The sequence below is a fragment of the Ahaetulla prasina genome, chromosome 2 (genome assembly GCF_028640845.1).
Source record: "Ahaetulla prasina isolate Xishuangbanna chromosome 2, ASM2864084v1, whole genome shotgun sequence".
Taxonomy (NCBI): Eukaryota; Metazoa; Chordata; class Lepidosauria; order Squamata; family Colubridae; genus Ahaetulla; species Ahaetulla prasina.
Window position 1 is genome coordinate 226,590,047 of NC_080540.1, and position 20,208 is coordinate 226,610,254.

Here is a 20,208-nt window from a genome sequence, read left to right on the forward strand (position 1 = left end):
ATTTTCTAAGAGGAAAGCAACTTAGAAAGATATGTAGTTTGTTCATTTTTATTAAAAAATCAGAAGCTGATTTATTGTATTTCAGAGCACTTAAAGTTTTGAGCATTAAATATGGGTCAGGAATCTCTAAACATATCAAAAATGACATTCTTTCAAATAAATCCCACAAAATGACTCTTGCATAGTAAATTATGACAGTGCTTTGACTCTCATAAAGAATGAGAAACTTTCACAGGAAAACTATTTCCTTCTAGTATATTGCTTATTATGACATTGTCAATTCGTCATTTCAAAAATGAGTCAAAGCATAGGCCACTTCACTCAGGAAGCTCATTACCTCATTAAAAATGTAATCTGTCTAGAACTCCACTTTTCTTAGATATTTATTGTTAAATAAAATAATTTAGAGGGAAAAGATTCATCCTGTTTTGGCTTCTCTACTTGTCATCAGAACAAGCACTGTAGCTAGAGTTGAAAATAAAAGGCAGACATAATAGTGAGTTTCAAAATATAAAATCACAATGTCTATTTCATGACTGCCTTACATGTTACATGTACTCTTGTAACATGTAACATGTACATGTTTTACTCTTACATGTAAAAACCTTTCCTAGAATAAGCCTCAACAACTGTCTTAATATTTTATTTTCAGTTTTCTAATTTCGGAAACCTCAGAAATTAGAAAAGTTGTGACAACCTATATCATACAGAGTTGGCTTTGGAATATCATTAAAACAATTTGCCCCACCAGACTTGCAAGTCCCTTAACCCATGAGGGTTCAACCTTTTGGCTTGCCTGGGCTTCACTGAGTGACTGAGTGAAAAGGAATTGTCTTGGGCCGCATATAAAATATATAATATACCTAATGTATATAAATTACATAATAATTTTAAGTTTATGATCTAGTGGGGCTGCATTACTAGCTGTTCAGGGCTGCAAGTGGCCCATGGACTGCGGCTTGACATGCCTGCCCTATCCCCTCTATACTTATATTCTATCTTTGCGCCAGTTAACTTTGATTCCAGATGTAAATGAGTCGACTCTGATTAATGTTTATTCCGAATTGAAGTTTTAATATTTTGCTTTGTAGTAAATTTTAACACTAAAATTAAACCGTATTTATATTTATGCACTGAGCCTTTAAGCTTTCTGAAACAAATAAACTTAAATCAGTTTATACAAGACTTTCAATTTTTATTCTGCCTTACTAGCCATAACTTGCTTTACTGCCATATTTAATAAATGTTATGTTATTACCACTGTTTATTTGTTGAGAGCTACCTTGATGTAGTGGTTAAGGCATCATGCTAGAAATCAGGCTAGTCCTGTCTCAAGCACAAAGCCAGTTGGATGTTGTGGTCCGCCAGCAGCCTGCAGAGCTGGCAGCGGAGTCAGACAATGAGGAGGCTGGGGAGGAATATGGGCCAGTCCTGGAATCTGGGAAAGGCCCGGAAGAGGGCTCTGCGTCGGAGGTAGAGATGGGACCAGGGCCATCTGGGAATGATGCATGGACTCCGGAGCCCCCAGAGTCAGACAGCAGAGAGGCAGAGGAACAGGAGGAGCATGTTCCTAGTGCATGCATGTGCAGAGCTGCCAGAAGGCAAGAGCAGCTAAAGCAAAAGGGACGATTCGGGAGTAAGGCCAAGAGATGATTGGCCCCTCCCATAAGGCTTAAAAGAGAAACAAAGGCACTTGGGGCCTTTTGCAGGAAAGCAATGTTGCTAACTCTGTTTCCAGTCGGCGTCACTTGTTTGTTTCTGAACTTCGTGGGGCTTTGCCAAGTAAGGCCTTTGGCAGGTTGTCAAAAAAGATAAAGGTTGGTGATTATCCTGACCCCCACTGTCTGTTTGTGGTGGAAGCAGATGCATCAGATGTTGCTGTTGGAGCAGTGTTACTCTAGGCTCGCGCATCCATCAGTACCCTCTTCCCTTGTGCATATTATTCACGGAAGCTCAAACCTTTCAAGTGCAATTACACCATCTGGGAGAAGGAGTTATTGCCCATTAAGACGGCGTTTGAGGCCTGGAGACATCTTCTGAAGGGGGCCCGGCATCAAATTGAAGTCTGGACGGACCACAAAAACTTGGAGTTCCTAGAGACTGCCTGGAAATTGAACCAAATTCAGATTTGTGGTCCATCTTCTTCGCCTGGTTCAATTTCCACGTTACATGCATCCCCAGTGGTCGCAACCAAAGGACAGATGCGCTTTCGCGGAAACCGGAATATTCCCACATCGAATACCTGCTTCCGCTCCGGACAGTGTTGCCTGTAGAGTCTTTCTCCATGATTCAGGAACCAGTGGACTTATGGGCTCAGATATAGGAAGTGCAGTGGCATGATGCTTACATGGAGTAACAGAAGGAAGAGGGAGGGCCCGCCTCACCATGGACTTTAACCGAGGACCTCTTGCAGTACCGCGACAGGCTATACATGCCAGTGGGGCCAATCTGGGGATTTATCTTGTCTTGTCCACACAAACGACCCCTTTTCTGGCCAATGTGGGATATCATCCTCGGTTCTTTCCCCTCACACAACTCGAGTCCCTGGTACCGGCAGCTAATGACTATATGTCCAAGTTGCAGGCCATCCATTAGTTGGTGCAACGGTATCTAGTGAAAGGCAAGGAGAACTATAAAAGAGTCACAGACTGATCTCGCGGGTGATGCCGCCATTGGCTGTGGGGGATCAGGCATCTTCTGTCAGACCGGCCAGTCAGAAAGCTAGACCACTGGTATCTTGGTCCATTCCCTGTTGGGGCAGTTATTAACCCGGTCACCTACTGCCTGACCTTGCCACGCTCAATGCATGTCCACCAACCCTTCCATAGATCCCTCCTTGTCCCAGAATGGACAGCCTGTCCCGCTCTGCCAACCTGACCGTCCCCAGCCAGTGCCAAGTGACGAAGATGTACCGCCCGAGTATGAGATCCCCAGCATTCGGGACTCCCGGTGGCTAAAAGGATGGTTCCAGTATTTCATTGAGTGGAAGGGATATAGGCCAGAGGACTTCACCTGGAGGGATGCGACCTCCCTGCATGCACCTGCTTTGGTGAAAGTATTCTAAGACCAATTCCCATCACGGCCACATTCGGATCGCCAGATCCGGGGGAAGGGCCCTGCGGTGAGGGATAGTGTTGTGGTCCGCCAGCAGCCTGCGGATTTGGCAGCAGAGTCAGACAGTGAGGAGGCTGAGAAGGAACATGAGCCAGGCTGAAGTCTGGGGAAGGCCCAGATGAGAGCTCTGCATCGGAGGCAGAGATGGGGCCAGGGCCTTCTGGGAGTGAGGCGCAGACTCCAGAGCCCCCAGAGTTGGACAGCAGAGAGGCAGAGGAACAGGAGGAGCCTGTTCCAAGCACACACATGCACACAGCTGCCAGAAGGCAAGAGCAGCTAAAGCAAATGGGACAACTTGGGAGTAAGGCCAAGAGATGATTGGCCCCTCCCAAAAGGCTTAAAAGAGAAACAAAGGCACTTGGGGCCTTTTGCAGGAAAGCAATGTCGCTAACTCTGTTTCCAGTCAGTGTCTCTCGTTTGTTTCTGAACTTTGTGGGGCTTTGCCAAGTAAGGCCTTTAGCAGGGGTCAAAGAAGATAAAGATTGGTGATTATCCCAAAGGACTTCTTCCGAAGGACTTGTTTTGCTACTAATTGGGACTCAGCTGGGAATTGGGACTCGGCTAGGTTTGTTTGGGATTAATTGTGTCTTGTAATGAATGACTCAGTAAGCCTAGGTCACAATATTAGATGAAAAATAATTGGTAGATTATATTAGTATCGTTGTGTAATCTATTTAATAAGAATATGTAATATCTATGTTTCACATTATTTACAGTATATATTTAATATGGAAAAAGTACCAAACTATTAAAAATGCACAGTCAGCAAATTAATTTTTAGTCACTTTTTTCTAAAGATAATGATCTACAATTCACTCTGGATATAAGACTATATTATGTCTTTTGGCAGAAGCACAAGCAGAATATAAAAGAATATTCTGCCCAGAGTTAAATAGGATTTGTACTTACTGCACCAACAAATACAATACTGTTATCCTTTGGATATGGTCAATAAAATATCATGTAAATAATATCAAGGAATTATTGAGAACAAAATTAATATGATAACATTAGCCAGGTTGCTATTGCAATCCTTTCACCTCTTATTTCTCAGAATTCGTTTATACTTTATATGGGCTTCCATAATGGATATCCATTACAGTGAATCTTCAACAAGACGAAAAGAAACGTTTGTTAAATCTAAAAGAGATTTTAAGCATACATATTTCAGGCATGTGCAAAACTGTGAATGGGATTTAAGGCATGCAAAGAATGGAAACGCTCAATCCATTGAATCCAAAGTACATTAAACAGAGGTTTGTTAAAACTATGATTTATTGCATATTTGGAACAATAAAGAAATGATATGTAAAGCTGCAACTATATCTTTATGAGAAATGTTTCATTATTTATTAAAGTAATGATTTATTGATTTTCATTTCGTATATGATAAATTAATGCAAAAATTATAGTAATTCATCAAATGTAATTTTAATAAATTTAAAAAATGTTTAAAATAAACATATGTATTATTAAGTACGTCAAATGTGTGAAAGTAAATTATTAGAGCTTACTTTCAGAATTATTCTTTATAAATACAGACTTTTAAGTCACAATTTTTGTAAATAAACTGTATATACCACTGACAGAATTATTTATGGATATGTAAAAAGCTGATATTTAACAATTTGTAAACAATTTATATATCAAATAGTAATTTAAGCGAAAATTTCACTTACTCTGCTATAGACGTCAAACATTAGTTAATAATTGATGTACAGGCATAAAGGTCTCTGTGTTCTAATGTGTAAATATTGTAAAAATAATGTATTCCTAAGAGGTACGTGGAATGTATTTAATATTTTTCCATCATTTAAAGTCTTGAACAGTTTTGATGGATTAATTTTTGAAAATTATAATTGTAAGCAAAAGTAAGAACTCTGTATTTAGAAAGAATAATACTAAATTTACATTCTATAATCACTTCCATATATTTAAGATTTTAGAAGTAGTATATCAATCCAATACATATTTTACAAAAAATATTTTACAGCTATATTACTTATATACAAAATTAAGCACAGCAAAATCAATTTACTGCAACATACTGTATAATTTTGAGAAAAAGTAGATGACTTGTCTCATTCATTTTTATGCTACTAAAATCACAAAAATATATAAGATATATTCTATGCACTGACATCATTTTAATGCAACCATAAATTATTATCTGACAAAAAACTCTCTAGTGAATTTTTAGTCTACTAACTACAGTATATTTTAACAACTTTCTAAATGAAAAATGCAAGCATTCACTCTTCATCAATGTATTTTAATATTATTTTTGAAACACTATAGAAATATGGTTGAACAATTCTGAGTATTATTCTAAAACAGAAAATATGGAAGTCAGATAGTCAATGTGTAAGTTAATGTTCAGTATAATGACTTTCCTTCATATTACTGCCTGCAGCAATATTTTTGAAATGCTGAAAGTTAATCAATAGTTGCTTCTATTCCAGGAATTGCATGACAACAGCATAGTGTATCAGTGTCAAATATTTGTACACTGCTAGAATAAGGGTGTAGCTATTCAAAACTTTGTACTTAATCTATTTTCTTGTAAAATTAAATCAAAGACAATGAGAAAATTGGTTTAGTTCTGTTTTTAGATTTTATTTTATTTTCAAAATTATAATTGTAAGCAAAAGTAAGAACTCTGTATTTAGAAAGAATAATACTAAATTTACATTCTATAATCACTTCCATATATTTAAGATTTTAGAAGTAGTATATCAATCCAATACATATTTTACAAAAAATATTTTACAGCTATATTACTTATATACAAAATTAAGCACAGCAAAATCAATTTACTGCAACATACTGTATAATTTTGAGAAAAAGTAGATGACTTGTCTCATTCATTTTTATGCTACTAAAATCACAAAAATATATAAGATATATTCTATGCACTGACATCATTTTAATGCAACCATAATTATTATCTGACAAAAACTCTAGTGAATTTTAGTCTACTAACTACAGTATATTTTAACAACTTTCTAAATGAAAATGCAAGCATTCACTCTTCATCAATGTATTTTAATATTATTTTTGAAATGCTGAAAGTTAATCAATAGTTGCTTCTATTCCAGGAATTGCATGACAACAGCATAGTGTATCAGTGTCAAATATTTGTACACTGCTAGAATAAGGTGTAGCTATTCAAAACTTTGTACTTAATCTATTTTCTTGTAAAATTAAATCAAAGACAATGAGAAAATTGGTTTAGTTCTGTTTTAGATTTTATTTTATTTTTTAAATGGATCACCTTTTTCAAGGGTCAAAACAATGGTCTTTGGTTTTCAGGCCCACAGTTATTTGCCTTCAGGTGCAAATTTATAAGCACATTCAGATAAAACTTTGACCTTACCACACAATAAAAATCTCATAGATTTGCTATCGTTGCTTTGTAATTTTATTTTCAAAATTATAATTGTAAGCAAAAGTAAGAACTCTGTATTTAGAAAGAATAATACTAAATTTACATTCTATAATCACTTCCATATATTTAAGATTTTAGAAGTAGTATATCAATCCAATACATATTTTACAAAAAATATTTTACAGCTATATTACTTATATACAAAATTAAGCACAGCAAAATCAATTTACTGCAACATACTGTATAATTTTGAGAAAAAGTAGATGACTTGTCTCATTCATTTTTATGCTACTAAAATCACAAAAATATATAAGATATATTCTATGCACTGACATCATTTTAATGCAACCATAATTATTATCTGACAAAAAACTCTCTAGTGAATTTTTAGTCTACTAACTACAGTATATTTTAACAACTTTCTAAATGAAAAATGCAAGCATTCACTCTTCATCAATGTATTTTAATATTATTTTTGAAACACTATAGAAATATGGTTGAACAATTCTGAGTATTATTCTAAAACAGAAAATATGGAAGTCAGATAGTCAATGTGTAAGTTAATGTTCAGTATAATGACTTTCCTTCATATTACTGCCTGCAGCAATATTTTTGAAACACTATAGAAATATGGTTGAACAATTCTGAGTATTATTCTAAAACAGAAAATATGGAAGTCAGATAGTCAATGTGTGTTAATGTTCAGTATAATGACTTTCCTTCATATTACTGCCTGCAGCAATATTTTGAAACACTATAGAAATATGGTTGAACAATTCTGAGTATTATTCTAAAACAGAAAATATGGAAGTCAGATAGTCAATGTGTAAGTTAATGTTCAGTATAATGACTTTCCTTCATATTACTGCCTGCAGCAATATTTTGAAACACTATAGAAATATGGTTGAACAATTCTGAGTATTATTCTAAAACAGAAAATATGGAAGTCAGATAGTCAATGTGTGTTAATGTTCAGTATAATGACTTTCCTTCATATTACTGCCTGCAGCAATATTTTGAAACACTATAGAAATATGGTTGAACAATTCTGAGTATTATTCTAAAACAGAAAATATGGAAGTCAGATAGTCAATGTGTAAGTTAATGTTCAGTATAATGACTTTCCTTCATATTACTGCCTGCAGCAATATTTTGAAACACTATAGAAATATGGTTGAACAATTCTGAGTATTATTCTAAAACAGAAAATATGGAAGTCAGATAGTCAATGTGTAAGTTAATGTTCAGTATAATGACTTTCCTTCATATTACTGCCTGCAGCAATATTTTTGAAATGCTGAAAGTTAATCAATAGTTGCTTCTATTCCAGGAATTGCATGACAACAGCATAGTGTATCAGTGTCAAATATTTGTACACTGCTAGAATAAGGGTGTAGCTATTCAAAACTTTGTACTTAATCTATTTTCTTGTAAAATTAAATCAAAGACAATGAGAAAATTGGTTTAGTTCTGTTTTTAGATTTTATTTTAAAAGTGGGTTAACGTATGGACACCATTAGCACTACTATGCCAACTGTTCCATTTTATTTTTATTTTTTTTTAAAAATGGCATACTAAAGTAAATTTATTTTTTAAATGGATCACCTTTTTCAAGGGTCAAAACAATGGTCTTTGGTTTTCAGGCCCACAGTTATTTGCCTTCAGGTGCAAATTTATAAGCACATTCAGATAAAACTTTGACCTTACCACACAATAAAAATCTCATAGATTTGCTATCGTTGCTTTGTAATTTTATTTTCAAAATACTATCCTCACCCAGAAAGTACTCATGCTTATATAGGATTCACTTCTCAAATATAAATATGAGGTAATCAAAAGCCCAAGGCAACTTCAGTCTGTTCAAAACTCATTTTCCTCTCTGCTTGGAGAAATATGTCTGAAATGTAAAAATAATAGGAAACTATGTGGCAGAAAAGAAAAAGTCACTGCCAGTCATTGTACAGATAAGTATTGCTCCTCATGTCATTCAATCTGCTAACATTCAAAAGAAATTTTAAGAAGGAAGACTTAATGACAACACAATGAAGTCCAGAAATTGGCATACAAGCATTTATCTTTATTTTAATCACTGTTATATTAATCTCAAAATACAGTAATTTGTATTATTTTATACATAAGCGCATTATTTTACTTTTATCATTCTGTGTTGCCACAATTGGCTATGTCTTTATTCTAATGCTTTTTATGAGGTACATTATTTTGTTATCCAGGGTGAAGACAGCACTTGGCCTTTGAAAGGTATCCTGGGATACAAAAGGGAGGGAGGGTCAGGGGAGGGAATTTCCTCCCCTTTCCATTTAATAAAAATTAAATACAGTTGATATGACTATTCTCTGGGCATAATTTAATAACATCTTACTTCAGTTGCATTGAAATTAAAATTTAGTAACAACTTTTGGAAGCTTCTGGGCACTTTAAGATTTGATAGAAATGCATTTGGCCATCAGCCTCTGCTGTACAATTACCGCAGTTTTACAATTATGATTAAAAAAATAAACCCGGTCTTTAAGTTACTTCTTATTTTTTCAGTAATGGCATATTAGAAAAGAATGCAACTGTGCAAGAATGAGAAAATAAAAATCTTCACAATATAGTTCATAATTATTTTTTTCAATGTTTTTTTTTTTACCCCAAAAGTTTTCTGGAAGGGAAACCAGCTCTGAACTTCATAATTAAACTATTGTTGAATTGACTTAGCCAATATTTTAAATGTTTTTTCATTTTTTTATACACATACAAAACTTCACTCAGAGCATCTGGAATTTTATGAAGATTAATGCTGACAATGTAAAAGTCCAAAGCATATGAACAGTTCATTGCTTGAGTAAATAAAAGCTGTTTTACCCTTTTTTCCCTGAGGGAGTGAAAACATTAGCTATTTTTAAAAATAAAATATTCTTCTTGCTGTTTGTGAGTTAACCAGACATTTCATGTGTATAATGAACATCTGTGTTCCTGACTCGAGCAACTGCTGGCAATTTCCTTATTTTCAGCTGTGGAAGACTTGGATCGCAAAGATAAATTTATACATGATACATATTGATATGCTATGATCCATTTGAGTTTGAAAAGATCTTTATTTGAGGGGGAAAGGTACTATTATTATTTAATTTTCATTTTACAATCAAAATACTATTGAGCATGAGAAGGGCCCCAACTGCAGTGCCCTAAGAGAAGATAATTGTGCTACTTGTGCTAATAATTGTGCTAATAATTTTGTTACTTGTGCTAATAATTGTGCTATTTTTTCTTCCCTCAAGTTTCAATAAATCCATCATATATTGTCCTCTAAACCTATGGTTACAAGAGAATCAAGATATGTTTAAATAATCACAACAAACATTGTTAGCACATTAAGATATCTCATGGAAAAACCCCAAACCAAAAAGAACAGTTAAATTTCCTGTCTTTGACTTTGGGACATCTTGTATTGAATCCAATCTGTTCAGGTATCTATCCTGTACCTTCTGTAGGCAATGACACATGCAAAAAATTCATTTAGTTTCTCAGCAATCTCCATATTCTTCTTAAGCGTCCATTCCATTATTTTGTTGTCTAACAACCCAACCACTCTGACCACTTTTCAGGTTCAAATATATACGTTTTTATCAATTCTTTTAATGCTTTAATGGACTTCTATAATTCCTTATAACATACATATTTTCTGCAAATTTAGTGTCCTCATTAGGTTCACATTGCCTAAAGGAAGCTTTTTATAGAATGCTACTAAATAGTTATTCTGGACTCTTTCTGGACTTCTATTATTGTGGAATTTATTTTTTATTTAAATTATTTATAGAGTGCCCATCCCACAGCAATGACTCTGGGCAATGTACACAACCACCACAACAATATATATCCCCATGACAACCTGTTAAAGTAACTCCCAAAACAAAAAGGCACATCATCATCAAAGCTTGTCTAATTTCCTGGCCCAAATACTTGGGGGAACACCAGATCATCAACCTAACAGGGTCAAGGTTATTCAGATCCCCAGGGAGGATCCCCAGAACAGGCAAAGCCACAGAAACAATTTCACTGTGAGCAACTGGCCCATAAGACAAACCAATGTAAATTCCTCACACAGCGGCAGCTGCCACCTACCTTTGAGCAATAACCATAAATTCAGGAGGATCCCCATATTGCACAAAAGCTCTGACTGAGGAAGTGCATCCCCAGGGAGAGTTAAAGAGGAAAGATTTACAGAGCCATAAAACTTAAAAACCCACAGCCACTCAGTCTTGAACCAAAGACTCCCACCCCCATTTAGGCCCCACAGCATCTAAGATCCAGGAAAGGTTGCTGTAAACCACCAAGGATCATTTCAAAATGAGACAGAGGGTGCGCAAAAAGAAGGAAGGAAGGAAGGAAGGAAGGAAGGAAGGAAGGAAGGAAGGAAGGAAGGAAGGAAGGAAGGAAGGAAGGAAGGAAGGAAGGTGGACCGTGGAGGTACTTGGTCACCCCATGGCAAAGATCTGTGATATGACATCTCATGACCACAAATGACCTCTCTCCAGCAACTTAGATGTTAAATAGGAATTAAAAGAAAGTAGAAGCCTGAGGCACCATAAAGCAGGGGCTTCTGACTTGACCTCAGCCCGCTACCAACATTGTTTTTTTTTTTTTGCATTTATATCCTGCCCTTCTTCGAAGACTCAGGGCGGCTTACACTATGTCAAGCAATAGTCTTCATCCATTTGTATATTATATACAAAGTCAACTTATTGCCCCCAACAATCTGGGTCCTCATTTTACCTACCTTATAAAGGATGGAAGGCTGAGTCAACCTTGGGCCTGGTGGGACTTGAACCTGCAGTAATTGCAAGCAGCTGCTGTTAATAAAGACTGCATTAGTCTGTTGACCCACCAGAGGCCCTTGTTTGGAACTGGTCCCAAAGAAAGGAAAACTACCCTAGCACAATGTCTCACACTTCTAATCGTCTGATCATCGCAGAAGAATACAGGATCAAGGGGAACAAAGGCTGCTAAGAGAACAAAGAAGACCAGGATGACCAGAAAGTACAGTAGTACTTTCATCCCAAACTCATCAAAGGACACTGAAAAATGCAATCAATGCTATGCCACTATTATGGCCAGGCCTCAATCCTAACTGAAAGGATGCCAGATAATTTGCTTTTTCCTAAACCCTTTCAAGCTGTAAGTCAACCATCTTCTCAACCATCTTCCCCAAAAAGAGAATGTTAAAGACTAGATGGAAATTGTCCAGGACTATTGGACAATCCTGGATAATCTCAATTCTTATGATTTTAAATAAACTCTATGCAAAAACAGATTTGTTCCTCTTAATATTTCCTATCAGTGTCTTTTTCATCAGTCCCTTCAATTTTAAGAATTTTCCCTTTTGTAGTTAAATATGACTATGAACATCAACAGTTTTCCATTTAATGTATCCTATTGGTTCCCCAATGCTTATAAACCATGGTTATCACATAAGTAAATCTAGAATTCCGCCCCCCCCCCCGGTGTTCTTAATGATATGGATACCTATAAATCTGATTTGTTTGTCATGAGCTAAACTTTATTACATTTTTCCTTTGTATGCCTGATGCCTTTCACCATCTTAACATTGTTGTCTGAATTTTAATCAGATGGCAATAACATATCTCTATTTATGGTTAGAAGCCACCACAAAAATTATTCTTAGAAAAAACTAGCCTTCCAATGCATTTAGTACATCTGATTGTACATCCTCTTTCAAATAAAAATCAACTTCCCTATCCAATCCATTCCCCGATCTTTCTACAGTTTGGCATATAAATAATTGTATATGTTATGTAATATAATATAAATTTATTTGGATATATAAATAACCATACCCAAATAATCTACAAGGTTTCAGTTAATTCTACAATATGTTTTCCTTGTCCATGCATTAACTAACTTCCGATGCTAGATCTTACAGTAGCACCAAGAATATTTTCCAAAGAACACTTGTCACTTGATGCTTGCTGAGGCAGAACTTTGTGATATACAGTTAGGAAATTTATCTGCAATAATAGCTGGAAAAATTGTTCCTCTGTGTAAATACTTCAACTTACCTATTTGAGAAAAATAAGAAAATTTTAGGGCTTTATAGCTGGTAGTGGAGCAAAATAAATAAATAAAAGCAAGAAAGAGTAAAACACTAAAGAAAAAAAAAACACCTCTCATGTCATGTTATAATCTTGCAGATGCTTGCAGATGCTTCCAGTCTGTTACTTTAAGGTATAAGGTATAGCAAAATTTAAAGTATACTCATTGAAAATACAGCAATGCACCTATTGTTTATATAATAATTTGTAAAATTCGCTATGTCTTATGACCGTAAATTATATATTATAGAAACAATTTAGACTAATATTACTCACCAGTTTCAATCTCTGCAAAGGTATCCTGCTTGTGTCTATTGGTGTTCTCTCCGTGACATTACCAAACCTGACTTCAGGTATAGCAATTGCACACATGACATGAGCCCACCTATAAAATTATAGAAAGTACATGCATGCAAAGACAAAAGAAATACAAACATTAAAAAATGTAAAAGAAAAAATCATGTAATTATGTTTGCGCATTTCCAAAACTGCACTTAAATCAAGATCATAGCTTAAATATTTTGAAGTGTTGAATTCATTTTTAAATATGACCTTCAGATAGACATATCAAATAAAAGTACTGTATTTCGATTTATTGTTTTTATCCCTTTGATTATTTTCAGCTATATCAATTATGCAGTTTTTGAAACTTAATTCATATTTAGTTTTTTAAAAAATATTGAAGTAATATTAGTGATTTTAATTAATTTAAAGCAGTATATAGTTATATTTTGATTTAATCTCTATAACAATAATATATCTGAGAAAGAAAAACCAGGTAACTACAATTATTTATTTTATTCTATTTATTAGACTTGTTTGCCGCATATCTTGTCAAGAGGCAACTCTGGGAGATTTACAAACATTAAAAACTATTAAAATATTTAAGCAATAAATAATAATAGCAATGATTTGTAATTAAAAATGGAGAGGAAGTAAGAGAATGCACACGGGGTTTGTCACGAAGATCATCTGTGAATACTTTTTCATTAACATGATGTCCCAATTCTCATTGTTAGAAACTGAAACTGAATGGAGCTTCTTATACCATATTTACCCTAATTCTGAAACCGGTATTTCCATTCTCGTGCAAATTGTGCTTGTCACAGAGACCAAATTACTGAGGAAACTTACAGATACTATTGAATTACATATTCCAGCAATTCCAGTCAGCATTTAATTCAGCATCAGTTCAACTAGTGTATGGGACTGCCCTCTCATAAACTAGTTGAACTATTGGTAATACTTTTCAAAGTTCAATATTGTTGATAAAATAATAAAAATGGAACAGACAGAACTTATTGGCTAAGTTACTTACTTTTTGTCAGTAGTTTGCTTGAGTGCTCCACCTCTCAAATTACAGAGACAACATTCCTATGGGAAAGGTGAAGTGAGGAGAGGAGAGGAGAGGAGAGGAGAGGAGAGGAGAGGAGAGGAGAGGAGAGGAGAGGAGAGGAGAGGAGAGGAGAGGAGAGGAAGAATTAACCTTAAACTGCAATAAATTTTATATAATTGATTTTAAGATAAAAATAATTAATCTTAATCTTAGCTTTACCATCATAAAGCAGCATAATATAAATAACAATGTTTTAATGGCTTTCAGTGCTTTTTTTGAGATATTAAAATATTTTTAATTGGATTCCTCAAAAAAATTGATGGAAGTAGAGAAATCACATGACATTCTGGAAATAGAATTTGTACAAATGTTTGTTAAATGTTATATTATGTGAAGATTACACTTAAATCTGCTAAATTATTTTGGACACATTACAGATAGTCCAAGCACAATTGAATCCAACATTTCTGTTGTTAAGTGAAACATTTGTTAAGTGAGTTTTGCCCCATTTTACAACTTTTCTTAACAGTTGTTAAGTGAATCACCAAAGTTGTTTAGTAATACGGTTTTTAAGTGAATCTGGCTTCCCTATTGAATTTGCTTATCGGAAGGTCACAGAAGGTGATCATATGACCCCAGGAAACTGCAACTGATATAAATATGAGTCAGTAGCCAAGGATCTGAATTTTGATCACAAGATCATAAGGATGCTGTAACAGTCGTAAGTGTGAACACAGTCGTAAGTCACTTTTTCCAATCCTGTTGTAATTTCGAATGGTCACTAAATGAACTGTTGTAAATCGAGGACTACCTGTACTAGGCAGCAGCTGCTAGAAAATCTCCAAGGATAATAACCCATTCCTCTGGTTGCCAGCTCTTACCATCAGAAAATTCTTTCTAACACTTATACTGAATCTATTTCCCTGTAGTTTCATCTGACAAGTCCACTTTCTCCTCGCTATGATCATCCTTCAGATGTCTTAAGACAGTCATTAAATCACCCATAGACTTCTCTGTTACAGGTTAAACATTTGCCATTTCTTTACTACTTATAGGATTAGATTTCTTCTGGCTCTTTATCTCCTTATCTCCCTATCTCTCTCTGAGTGTGTCTGCTAGAACTTCATTCCCAAAACAAAGCCAAACTAAAATTAAGTTTATATTAAGCTTTATTGTTTATAAATTTAATTGATGACACAAACACAAACCATTTTTTCTCGCATATATAAGCCACTCACATTAGAAAGACAAAATACAAACACATGCATCTTTCCCTCCTTCAAGTAGAAACTGCAAAAAAGAAGGGGGAAAAACAGGATGCGCTTACAGTGAGGAGGAAGAAAAACTGTATTGGAAGGAAAGGGATGAGAAGAGAGGAGATAAAGTGAAAGAAACAACTGGACTGAGATGTAAAGAAAAGAGAGATCAGTATTAAACCAGCAGTGAAATCCACTTACCGTCGCTACCAGTTCAGGAACAAGACACACGTGCACACCTCTTCTGCGCATGCACAGGTGGTAAAAAAATGGGACATAATGACGTCCTGGCAGGTAGGTGGAGCCTCCCGCCTCTGGCACTACCAGTTTGGCAAACCGGATAGAACCAGGGGGATTTCAACGCTGGTTTAAACATTACAAAAAGCATTAACCTTCAAGAGGCAAGCTGATTCTTTTTTTAAAAAAAATTGAAGGTATTTGGTAATAGTAAAGTATGATGATTCTAACCTCCTGTGCTTCTATTCATTCACTCAGCATCATTGATTCCTCTCGGCTAGTGTAAAAGCACCCAGGTACTCAATGATAATAGAATAGAATAGAATAGAATAGAATAGAATAGAATAGAATAGAATAGAATAGAATAGAATAGAATAGAATAGAATAGAATAGAATTTTATTGGCCAAGTGTGATTGGACACACAAGGAATTTGTCTTGGTGCATATGCTCTCAGTGTACATAAAAGAAAAGATACGTTCATCAAGGTACAACATTTACAACACAATTGATGATCAATATATCAATATAAATCATAAGGATTGCCAGCAACAAGTTATAGTCATACAGTCATAAGTGGAAAGAGATTGGTGATGGGAACTATGAAACGATTAATAGTAGTGCAGATTCAGTAAATAGTCTGACAGTGTTGAGGGAATTATTTGTTTAGCAGAGTGATGGCCTTCGAAAAAACTGTTCTTGTGTCTAGTTGTTCTGGTGTGCAGTGCTCTATAGCGTCGTTTTGAGGGTAGGAGTTGAAACAGTTTATGTCCAGGATGCGAGGATCTGCAAATATTTTCACGGCCCTCTTCTTGATTCGTGCAGTATACAGGTCCTCAATGGAAGGCAAGTTGGTAGCAATTATTTTTCTGCAGTTCTAATTATCCTCTGAAGTCTGTGTTTTCTTGTTGGGTTGCAGAACCGAACCAGACAGTTATAGAGGTGCAAATGACAGACTCAATAATTCCTCTGTAGAATTGGATCAGCAGCTCCTTGGGCAGTTTGAGCTTACTGAGTTGGCAGAAAGAACATTCTTTGTTGTCCTTTTTAATGATGTTTTGATGTTAGCTGTCCATTTGAGATCTTGCGATATGATAGAACCCAGAAATTTGAAGGTTTCTACTGTTGATACTGTGTTGTCAAGTATTGTGAGAGGTGGAAGTATGGAAAGGTTTTTCCTAAAGTCTACCACCATTTCTACAGTTTTGAGTGTGTTCAGTTCCAGATTGTTTTGGTTGCACCACAAGGCTAGTCGTTCGACCTCTCGTCTATATGCGGATTCGTCATTGTCTCGAATGAGACCAATCACTGTTGTGTCATCTGAACTTCAGTAGCTTAACAAATGGATCATTGGAGATGCAGTCATTGGTATACAGAGAGAAGAGAAGTGGGGAGAGCACACAGCCTTGGGGGGCCCCTGTGCTAATTGTACAGGTATTTGATGTGATCTTGCTTAGCTTCACCTGCTGCTTCCTGTTTGTTAGGAAGCTTGTGATCCACTTACAAGTCTGTTCCGGTACCTGTAGCTGGTTTAGCTTAGTTAGAAGAATGTCTGGAATGATGGTATTGAATGCTGAACTAAAGTCTACAAAAAGGACCCTTGCATAGGTCTTTGGAGACTCAAGATGTTGTAGGATGTAGTGCAGAGCCATATTAACAGCATCATCTGTTGATCTATTTGCTCGGTATGCAAACTGCAAGGGGTCTAAGAGCGGATTCGTGATGGTTTTCAGGTAGGAAAGCACTAGCCTTTCAAGGGTTTTCATTATTTATTATTCATTAATTATTGAATGGGTGGAACCACATCTTCCCATTAGATGAATAAGTTTTTTGGTAGGACTTTCTCCAAAGAAAACATGCTCACTGATAGTCTTCAATTCATCTGACTGAAAGAATGATAACTAAAATCTGAAAAATCTTTATAGCCTCAGGAGCAGGATGGGGAAAAAATGTGTCGATTCACAGATGACTTTTCAAAGAATCATGATTACTGATTTTCTTTTATTGGTAAATAGTAAGCTTCCAAAGAGGGTCAGATTCTGAGATATGACAAATAAAAGAAAGCAGGAACCAGTATCAGCTTGAGTCCGAGGTTCCATCCTATTATGTCAAAAGTAGAGAGATCACTATCACCCTTCATAAATTTAAATGAGCAACTATCTGAAGGAAGGCTGTTCATTAAGGTATTTTCCCAGTGAAATGATCCTACAGCTGTATAGGAAACAACTGATACTTCATATCAAAATCAAGACAATCCCCTTGCAGATTACACTGTGCTTCCCACATTTCTCAAGAGGAAATGACAGAGTATAACCAGGAAAATCAAGTACCATCGCAAATGTACTCTGGGTATCACCTTTGGCAAGAACATAGCAGTTCTATTATTAATGGAAAGTGGCAATACTTCCCTTTCTACATAAAGAAGATAGAATAAACGCATATTTAGTGCTCCACTTGACTTTGGAAATCACTTGGATTTGAAGGAACTGGAAAATGGAAGCAGAATAAACACTGATGATCTAACTGAGAGAAATAAAGTTAACATCTGCTCTCTTGGATAGAAAGGCAGGTTATAATTGAAGTAGTAGTAGTAGTAATCATCATCATCATCATCATCTCAACTTAACCTCTATTGAGTGGCTACATATTATTTCATACTTAATCTGAACCTAAAACAGACTGTCAAGCATCTCCACATCCATTCCTTAATGTGAGGCATGTTCCATTAAATTGGTTTATAGGTAGTCCTTGACTTACAATCATAACTGAGCCCAAAATTTCTGCTGCTAAGTGAGACATTTGTTAAGTGAGTTTTTCCTCAGTTTACAACCTGTCTTGCCACAGTTCTTAAGTGAATCACTGCACTTATTAAGTTAGTAGCACAGCTATTAAATGAATCTTCTTCTCCACTGACTCTGCTTGTCAGAAGGTCAAAAACAATGATCACATGACCCTGGGACACTGCAGCTGTCATAAATATGAGTCAGTAAGCCAAGCGTCTGAATTTTGATCACATGACCATGGCAATGCTGAAACAGTCATAAGTATGAAAAACTGTCATAAGTCACATTACCATTGTAATTTCAAACAGTCACTAAACAAACTGTTGTAAATCAAGGGCTACTGGTATTAATAGACTCTCTAGCCTGCCAAATAAATCACCATTGTATACAATTAGTAAAAAATATACCATCCCAAAGTGCCAAAATGAAATTAAAGACGCTTCATATTTTCATTTGCTGTTCATAAAATACTTGATATCTCAAACAGTTAATATAAGAGTAAATCCCATTTTATTACCTTAATATTTATAAATATATATGAACTGCTTTTCTCCTATACATGGGAATGCTGTCAGATTACATATCTGGATAATGCTGTATAAGGTAACCTATATTCCCATACTAAACATGGGAAAACTGTTCTTTGTCTTTTAAAAGAAGATGTTTTCCAAAATTGTAAGAGGAAGTGGCACAATGAACAAAACATAATATCCCACAGACACCTATAGAAAAGATCTATAAAAATCATTTCTGTGGTAATGCTCAATGGTGTACTGCATTCTAAACATGAAAATATCTTGGAAGAACTGGACACTTACAATATTATGATCAGGATTGAGGGAACAAAGTTTATGACAAGGAAAGATTACTCTGCCAGGCAGCAATCTTGAAATTGCAAAGCGTGTGCATGAAGCAAACCGGTGCTAACCCCGATTGAAACCCTCCACTGTTTTGGCAACCTGGGAATGTTTCCAGGAAAGCAGAATCAATGGGTCAGTACCAGCCAAAGCAGGACAAAGGTGGATTGAGTGACTATGTTTATGGATGACTGTATAACAATGTAAGTTTCTCCTTTATTAAATAATGTACCGTATATACTCGAGTATAAGCCGATCCAAATATAAGCCGAGGCACCTAATTTTACCACAAAAACTGGGAAAAACTATTGACTCGAGTATAAGCCGAGGGTGGGAAATGAGGCAGCTACTGGTCAATGTAAAAAATAAAGATAGAGCCAAGTAAAATAACATGAATATTTATTTGAACGAAAAACAATAAAAGTGCAAAAGGGGGAAGGAGGATTCCAGCTTTAGAAAGTTTAGAACTACGCCGCTTTTGGTATGACCTGAGCATAGCTCATAAAATTATCTGCTACAATGTACTTCCTATCAATGACTACTTCAGCTTCAACCACAACAATACACGAGAACACAATAGATTCAAACTTAAAAGTGAACCTCTCCAATCTAGATTGCAGAAAATCTGACTTCAGTAACAGAGTTGTTAATGCCTGGAATGTGCTACCTGACTCTGGTCTCTTCCCAAAATCCCCAAAGCCTTAACCAAAGACTATCTAGTATTGACCTCACCCCATTCCTAAGAGGTCTGTAAGGGGCGTGCATAAGAGCACCAGCGTGCCTACCGTCCCTGTCCTAATGTTCCCTTTAGTTGTATTCCTTTTATGTATTCAATTCATGCTTATATTTATATAATTATTTAATATGTATTTGACAAAATAAAATGAATGAATGAATGAATAGAATAGAATAGAATAGAATTTTTATTGGCTAAGTGTGATTGGACACACAAGGAATGAATGAATGAATGAATGAGTGAGTGAGTTACTTCAACAACATTGTCTCACAGAAATTGACAATACAACTGCAAGCATGAAAATGAGTCCTCCTTTAGCTTCCAAGGGACCAGGGTGCCTCTGAAGGTCAGTGCTCTAAGCACTAAGAACCCAGCACAAATCTAAGCCTG

At 35.5% G+C, this 20,208-nt stretch overlaps 1 protein-coding gene across 8 annotated transcripts in view; it reads right to left on the reverse strand.

Annotated features, from left to right (window-relative positions):
• Positions 1 to 20,208, reverse strand: part of KDM4C (lysine demethylase 4C) — a 257,900-nt gene that overhangs the window by 40,765 nt on the left and 196,927 nt on the right. For all 8 annotated transcript variants that reach the window (XM_058170007.1, XM_058170005.1, XM_058170004.1 and 5 more), the window contains 2 exons: positions 13,934 to 13,989; positions 12,892 to 13,000 (listed from right to left, as the gene is read on the reverse strand). In XM_058170007.1, the coding sequence (XP_058025990.1) occupies positions 12,892 to 13,000; positions 13,934 to 13,989 (165 nt within the window). The remainder of the gene's footprint in view (positions 1 to 12,891; positions 13,001 to 13,933; positions 13,990 to 20,208) is intronic.